Here is an 8,764-nt window from a genome sequence, read left to right as displayed (position 1 = left end):
TTTTATTCTACTATAAATAGCTAATCATAAAATAGTGTTGGCGAGTACATTGAACCAGCACCATCCAATGATTACATAATGTGAGTCTCACAAGTAATTAAAATTTTTCTAACACCCACCTTTAAAAAAGTAAAAAGGGGCAAGTTAAAATCACTTCCTTAATATACTGTTTAACCTAATATATCAAAAATAGCATTTCAAAATGTAATTACCATAAAAGCCTATTAATCACATACCTTATGCTCTACTTTCCATACCAAGTCTTTGGAATCTGGTATGTATTTTACACTAACCACATGTCAAATGCTCTAGAGCCACATGTGGCGAGTATCTGCTACACTGAACAGCACAGCTCTAAACCGCTGGTAATTCTGATTCTTATACATGATCTCACTGTTGCAATTGTTAGAATACGAAGTTTAGAGCTCACTGATATAGTAGAAAGGCAGGTGTAATGAAACTAAGTTATGAGTTTCCTCATTGTTAAGTGCCATCGAGTTGGTTCCAACTCTATACAGGGTTTCTGAGGAATGGCTGCTGAGCTCAAACTGCCGACCTTGTGGTTCAAACCAGCTTTGCAGTCCAGCACTTTAACCCACAGCGCCATACCAGGACTCCAAGTCATGATAGGGAACAAGAGAAATTGGGCTCTGGTAGCATAGTGGTTATGAATCGGGCTGCTAACCTCAAGGTCAGCAGTTCGAAACTACCAGCTGCTCCGAGGGAGAAAGATGAGGCTTTCTGTTCCCGTAAAGATTTACAGCCTCGGAAACCCTGTACAGGGTCGCTATGAGTCGGAACCGACTCCACGGCACTTAACAACAACAACAAGTGACCAGCAAAGGAACTCTGGTAGTGGTTACGAGTCAGGCAGCTAATCTCATGGTCAGCAGTTCGAAACTACCAGCTGTTACACAGATGAAAAATGAGGCTTTCTGTTCCCATAAAGCTTTACAGTCTCGGAAATCCTATGCAGTGTCTCTATGAATCAGAACTTACTCAACGGCACGTTACCACCACCTCCACCACCAGTGACCAGCAATGTGGGGTTAGACAATTTCTTTTAACTCTCTGAACCTTAGGATACTCCTGGGTGAAAAAGAGTAAGTTGAGCTAGGTAACTAGTTGATCCATTTGGGATTTTTGCTTTGTTTTTATCCTTCCTCATCCTAATGAGGACAGATACAGTGATTATGAATGGGTAGATAGATGGATGATAGGTAGATAGAAAGGAAGGAAGATGGACAGTCAAGGAAAAAGGAAAAGCAAATATGCTAAGTAGCTAAGTACAAGAGTTAATGTTCTCAATTGAAAAACTCCAAACTGGCCTTTGAGCTTTTCAACAGTCAGGGCAAGGAAACAAGCTTCAGTGAGTTACACTGCTGTCATCCGATAGGAAAATCAATGCTAGTTCCTCAAAGAGGACTTTTTCTTAATCTCCTGACACTTGTTTATAATATTACTGCCTCAAATGAATGTTTTCATAGTAAACACTGTTTGACATAATGGACCTCATAACAAATTAGGAAGCAGAAGTAATATCCCAAAGTTTTTGTAAACTCAAAAGTATCAAATGATACTTCCGAAAGCTAGGAAAGCACTTTATAATGATGAGGTATCATTTGATCTGCATCCATAATGTGAGAGTATCTAAAAAAACTGGTAAATAATAATATAAACCTTAAAAATCTTCTCTAAGTATTGTCTTAGCCAGGCTTTAGTGCTAAACAGCAAACAGATTTGTTATTACTCTCCAATTCTAAGATTTTTTTTGTTTTTCATAATCACATTAGTGCTCATCAAAGAAGACCTCATTCTCTACAAAGAGACAATTGGAAAAATAGTTTCAAATTACTGGTAAGCTTGCAGATCACACCTTCTTTCCTAGATAGATAGATTAGGTAAATAGAGAGTCTGATACATACATGCATACATACATACATACAAAGCTAAAACTTACATAGCTTGGAAGGTCCGGGGTTCAAAATTTCTAATGACTGCACATACATGTTGATTTAACAAACTGTTTTCTCTTAATTCTTTTGTAACAGGTGCTGCCTTGATGTAGAAGAAACAAGTGTCAAAAATGCATATTCTTTTATAGATTCTGATCATTAGAAAACCAAAGACATACATAAAACATGATGCTGAATAAGATATTTTTTTTTTACTAAAAATTTTAAATGCCATGTATTTTGAATAATTTTATTCACTCATTCATTCTTTTGGGTTAGTTATGTATCAGTGTCACACTGATTTATTAAAAATACCTTAAAAACAAAAATAGTTTGACTTTCATATTTGGAACAATTCATAAGTAACTGTTATTTTAAACACCTCATATACAAGCCTTCTAGGAGTCCTGGTGTGGCGCTATAGGATGAGCACTGGACTACTAATCACAAAGTCACTAGTTCCAATTCCCTAGCCACTCTGGAGAAACCCTATATGGAATTGCTGTGAGTCCGAACTGACTCCACGGCACATAACAGCAACAGCAACAGTTCTTTAAAATATATGTTCAGTCACAAAAAGTGAAATTGCATCCTTCTTTGACATTCTGATGGTTGTCACACTTCGTAAGTCAGTTTGGGCCTACAAAATGCACATGGTATTAGTCTCATTTCTGAACCTAAGAAAGTAGTCGCTTCTCAAAATCTAAGTCTCCTTGTTTGTTAATGAGAATAATGCTTACACTTCAGGGTTATAAATATTAATAGAAATAACAACATGAAGCATTCAGCACATTTCTCTTTGACTTTTTCTGTTTTTTTCTCTTTTTTCCTCCTACTCCATCTTTCTCAATATTTTTTTACCTTCTACTCTTTTCTTTTGGTGTAGCGCTGTGGGTTAATAAGCTGGACTGCAAAGTCTATTTGAACAGCAAGATCAGCTGTTCAAGCTCACCAGGCACTCCTTGGAAACCCTATTGAGGGTCACTATGGGTCAGAATGTGGCTAGACAACACTTTACACAACAACAACGACTCTTTTCTCCAAGAGCATGGTGTATCCATAAAATAAGCACTGTACTGTGAACTACAGTGTCAGAGATTCAAGCCCACCAACAGCTCAATGCTCAACAAAAGAAAGATGAGGCTTTCTGCTCCTGCAAAAATTTAAAGCTTTGGAAACCCTATACAAAGTTGGATCAACTTGAAGATACTTAACAACAGCAACTCTTCTCTCAATCCTAGTGTAGTGCTATAGAATAAGCACTGGACTGCTAACTGCAAGGTCTGTAGTTCAAACCCACCAGCCACTCTCAGAAACCCTATACAGGTGGCTATCAGTCAGAATCACAGTGACGGTTATCAGTGACAACACACAGCAATAACAACTTTTCTCTCATTAACATTTTTTATTATCTCTCCCTCTCTCTTCTATTCTTTATCCTACCAAATACACTTGAATAATAAAATAATTGTTGACTGAATGAATGAATAAACACAAAAACAGAAAATCTAATTTTTTAGCATAAAGAATATCAAACTGCTAAAATATGTTCTATTCTGAAAACACTGCTTAGCCCACATCAGTATATTGCTCTTTTCACTGGGTTTCATTGTGATGAGTCATAGTCATAGCTAGACTAAGGCATTGGCTTATATATCCACAAACATACCTTTGTTTGGAAGCATTCAATGGCGTTTTCAGCTTTACAGCAGAGTGGAATTATTTTGTCATAATAAGAAGCTGCATAAAGAATTGTAGGTGCATACAGGAAGGGATGCCTTCTCGCTATCTCATAGATGTATCTGTGAAACATAATTGAGCCATAAGATTTACAAGCACAAAAAAAAAATAGGACTATTAATGTTTGGTCCTAGACTCTAGAACTTGTTTATTGTGTTTCTAAAGGGAAAAGGTTGCATATGGTTTTCTATATGCAATAAAAAATGTCCCTAGCTAAAGATCTTTATGAAAACTAGGTAAAGCAAAAGGTGGATTCTTTTTTCCTCATCAGTACAGACTGGAATGATCCATCTTGGTAGTCTCCATGGCAGAGATGGTCTAAAGGCAGGCTGTCTATACACTAGTATAAGCAACAACATAGGAGAGAGAATTGATTAAGAGTTACAAGTAGCTTTCACAGAGAACTTGGGTTCAAATCCCAGCTGGACAGCATTTTAGCTGTGTAAGTTCAGACAGTTGTAACTTTCTAAGTCTCAGTTTTGTCACTTGCAAAATGGGAAGAAGAATAAAGACGAGGTGGAGGAGCAGGTGCCAAAGTTTTTTTGTGAACATTAATCAAATCAATATTCCAAGTATGCATCTTCATCCTATAACATCTTAAGTGCTCAACAAATGTTAGCCCATGTTTATGTATCATAAACATTCCTGGATCTCTTATTATTATTACCAGGCAATTTATTGAACCCAAAACACCAACTATTTGGCTCTGCAAGAAGTACTTTGGAGCAATACTAGTGTATCTTGGGCAAGCTGAAATGCAGAGTTTAGTTGGGGGTGGTGGAAGCGGGGAGGTAAGCAGGATGCATATAAGTTATTAAAGGAACAGTTGGTAGGTCTGATTTGTTGTCTATATTGAAGCTATCACAAGGAAGAAACAAAACTCACTAAAAGTTGATCCCCTAATTTCCTAGGACATGACCTCAAGCAGATGTGATACCAAACATATGTTTCTTCTTTTAAATGCTTTGTAATGCATCTGTATATTGCAGAAATACTTCAGTCTGCTGGGATTCTGCTCTCTTTGGGGAATTTTCACCTCGGGTGGTACTGTAGGATAACTGTAAGGTCGGAGATTCAAACCCACCAGCTGAGATGAAGCTTTATGTTCCCGTAAAGATTTACAGTCTGGGAAACCCTGTACAGGGTCGCTACAAGTCAGAATTGACCTGATGGCAGTGGGCTTGGATTTGGGGTTTTCATAATGGATACTTACCGGTTCATGAATGTTTCCGGGTTTTCTTCATATGCTTTACAAGCTGTGACAGGTTCTGGAAGTTCAAAGGGTGGAATGGTTGCTGGAGCAGCCTTTTTGTGTGCTAGTAAACAATTATGTCTTTCCTCTTCATTTTTGCTGCAGCAATCTGAAAGTCCATATTTTTCAGAAATTTCTTTCTCATGGCAAATTTCTTCCAGAAAAGCAGATAGCTATAGAAATGTGTTTTTTTGAGAATTAATTTTACTTATAATTAAATAAAGCATATGAAAAGATTTTTAGTAGCCAAACACTGAATTATGGGTTGAGAAAATAGTTCTTTATATAAAATCCAACATATTTCTTTCAACCTGAAGAAAGAGCTTTCTTTAAAGCCTTTCAGAGATAAAATTTTTGTTTTCAAACTTGAATAATATACATGACCATTATTGTTGATAAGTGTTTTTGAGTGGGCTGATTCACAGCAACCCTACATAGGGTTTCTGAGCAGAAAACAAAACCAAAAAAAACCTCCTTTTGACCAGGGAGCATCTGGCAGGCTTGAACCATGAACCTTGTGGTTCACAGTTCAGTGCCTACTGTTTGGAACCAAAAGGTTGGCAGTTAAAACATACCCGGCACCTTAGCGAGAGAAAGATCTGGTGATATGCCATTTTAAAGATTACAGTCTACAAAATACTCTGGGGCAATTCTACTCTGTCGCTTGGTTTACTGTGAGTCTAATTTGACTTGAAGGCACCTAATAATAATTATCGTAAAGGTATTTTTTATATTAAAATAAAATAAACAATAATAACTATTATTTGAGTTTCTACATTGAACAACTCATACTAAATAAAATGTATTTGTTGCTTATCTGAAATTCAAATTTAGCTGGGTACTGTTACTTTAGTTGACTTAGTTTGCTAAATCTCAAATCCTAGTTCTGTAGATGCACCTCACATTTACTGGTGTGTAATGGGCAGTCCTGGTGTGGTGCTGTAGGATAATGCACTGGACTGCAAGGCCAATTTGAATCACAAGGTCGGCAGTTCAAACTCACCAGCCCCTCCTCAAAAACCCTTTACAGGTTACTATTGGCACTTAACAACAACAAAAATATACAGTAAGAGTATACTGTATGAAGTCACTATGGGGGCTAGTTCAAGAGCCAGATTGCCAGGTTTAAATCCTGATTATGCCATTTTCTGCTTCATTTAGAAAGCTACTTAGCCTCTCTGTGCCTCAGTTTCCTCAACTGGAAGATTAGCATCTATCTCCTAGGATTATTGTGAAGATTTTAAAAATTAATGTTTGTAAGCAGAGTTGATAACCTGAAATAAGGCCCGGCCAAAGTCTCTTCTGACTCACTGCTCATTCATTCTAATTTGTCAGTTTCATGAAGGACTTATGGAATATCAATTTCATGAAGGATTGGAATATCAATCCTTAAAATAGTAACTATCTTATTGTCTATGCTTAAAATTTGTTGTTGTTATTACTTGCCATCAAATTGGTTCCAACTCATGGAGAACTTATGTATAAGAGAACGAAACATTGCCCTGTCCTATGCCAGTTTCATGGTTTCAATATGCTTGACACCAAAATGAAACTCAGCTGCTATGATTATATCAGTCTCCCTGACAACCCTGAAATGAAAACTATCATTATTTCTTATCTTATAAAGAAATGGAGATACAAATAAGTTAATTGGTGTACCCAAGACCTCCAAAATAATCTTGTTTCAAGACCTTAGTACCTTGTCCCAATGCATATTGTCTCCTTATAAAAGCTACCTATTGTTTTTCCTTAGGCCGTCTTCTGTCATTCAGAATCCATTGACTTCTCCTCCATTCATATAATAACTCTTCAAAGATTTAAATGTATCTGTCATATCATTCCTTCACTTCTGTAGGCTGTTATAGTTAAGTATAACAGTGCTTCGTTTTATTATTCACTCACTTGGTTTTCTGCGCACTCTGCATGCTGCTCACTGCCAGTGGGTTTCTCAAGTACAGTCAAGACATCTTTTGACATTTTGGTTACTTCCTGATAAGTGGCCTCTTGAACAAACTGGGCAAAAAATATGGTAGCTCTGAAACAAAAATGCATGTGAATGCTTAAGGAAGAAATCTTGTTTTCCTATAGTTTTGCTTATTTGCTTTTTGTTTTCTGGTTATATTGTGAGTAGAATGTTCTATAAAAAAAAAAAAAAAAAAAAAAAAGTTACAGCATACTACTTTAAGTTTCCTGTTGGGAACTTTAGAAATGTGGAATGGAAGCATAGCATTCAAGAAAAAAATCATACCCAATACAATTAACAGAAAATAGAAGACTTCACTTCTGTAAGCAAATAGCGTGATTTGCTTCTAGAATTCAAATAGTCTACAGAATAGGAAATATGGTCATTATCCTATTGGCTTTGTAAAAATTCCTAATATGTATTTATCCATGATTTCTACTATTCAAAATTAGTCTTCAGTTTCTAAGATCTGATCTCATTTATTTGCTCCTCATTTGAATCTATTTTGGATTGACCCATGGAATTTCAAGGAGTCAAGAATTAACCAATAGTTCAACCTTTCCAGAATCATCTCTCTTATAAATAAACTTTGTTGGTGCTCTTCAATTTGCTTTTGTGCTTTTGAAAACATACAGGACTGTCCAATTTTGTCATTTTATTACTTTACTAAAGTTATTATTGATTAGCATATCTAAATTGGATTTATATGAGAAAAACTTACTCAGCTAAATTCGTCTTGTAAGAACATTGGGAAGAATTCAATACAGAAGCTGAAAAGCAAAATAACATCACATGAAAAATTGTTTTCAACTGCCATGAAGCAAGAAATCATTGTTACATGCAAATGTTTGTAATTAAGTTGCAACTATATGATTTCAGAACTGAGGAGACATTACATATCATCTATCAAAACATCTAACTTTTGTACTTAACTAGGAAACAAAACCAACAAGAATAATTGCTAGCAAACCTAGCAGTAAAATTCAGATTTTATCTCTGATTATTTGGTTTTCATCTTTATTATGATACTCTAATTAGCTTGAAAGTCCAATGGTCAAAAATATATTCAGTCATCCTTTTCAAAAGGACTGTACCACAACCTGCTTGTCATGGTGTTTCTTGTTCAGATATTGAAACAATGAGTCATTTCCCTGATATAAAGAATGAAGATATTATTTATTTTACCAAGCTGAGAGAGCTTTATACATGAAGGAGACAGGATTGTGACTTAACACATATTTATACCGTTTGCAAAGTTAATATGTATGTCAATTGAATAATGTATATAAAATTAATTTAGCATGAAGCATTTGAACCATTTCACATAATGCTAAAGTAACAAGTTTAATTTTCATTAAAATATGTCAAGCAATTAAATGCTTTTCCTCAGTGTAGAAAAATAAGTATGAAAGTAAGTCAAGTAATAAATGAATAAATACAGAGTTAAGACCTTTTAAGAATTTTGATATAGAGAAAAGGCCAAAAATACACAAAATAACTTACCTATTCCATATGCATTTTTATGCAGTGTTCTGGATTCAGCAAAATTTAGTAGAGAAATTAGAGAAATGGCTACAATCCACTTCATGGTCATTGGTTAGTTTCTTCTTGTTGTCAATGGTGGAAGAAGAATATGGAAAAATCATATTGCAATTCTTTTATACCTTTCTCAACAAATGTCTGTTAACTAGTAACTTTTGTATTTTATATCAGTAACTTAATTTCTTTAGGTTGCAGTCAGACCATTTGCTAATAATTAACTGCAAGGGGGTTAGTTGTATTTTATGTTCAAGGACACAGATCTCTTCAGGTAGAAAAAAAAAGTGTTGCAAATTCATTCCATTTGCAAATGTA

General features: G+C 35.4%; 1 protein-coding gene across 1 annotated transcript in view; it reads right to left on the bottom strand.

Annotated features, from left to right (window-relative positions):
* AFP (alpha-fetoprotein) overlaps nt 1-8,498 on the bottom strand; it is a 25,127-nt gene extending 16,629 nt beyond the window's left edge. Inside the window, exons 1-6 of the mRNA XM_006871588.1 lie at nt 8,414-8,498; nt 7,632-7,680; nt 6,850-7,006; nt 4,909-5,120; nt 3,625-3,757; nt 1,961-2,058 (exon numbers count right to left, since the gene is read on the bottom strand). Coding sequence (XP_006871650.1) covers nt 1,961-2,058; nt 3,625-3,757; nt 4,909-5,120; nt 6,850-7,006; nt 7,632-7,680; nt 8,414-8,498 — 734 coding nt within the window. The remainder of the gene's footprint in view (nt 1-1,960; nt 2,059-3,624; nt 3,758-4,908; nt 5,121-6,849; nt 7,007-7,631; nt 7,681-8,413) is intronic.
* Between the last annotated feature and the right edge of the window lie 266 nt (nt 8,499-8,764).

Source organism: Chrysochloris asiatica, unplaced genomic scaffold, assembly GCF_000296735.1.
Source record: "Chrysochloris asiatica unplaced genomic scaffold, ChrAsi1.0 scaffold00169, whole genome shotgun sequence".
Lineage (NCBI taxonomy): Eukaryota > Metazoa > Chordata > Mammalia > Afrosoricida > Chrysochloridae > Chrysochloris > Chrysochloris asiatica.
Note: the sequence above shows the minus strand (reverse complement) of the source record. Positions and strands in the feature narration are given on the sequence as shown.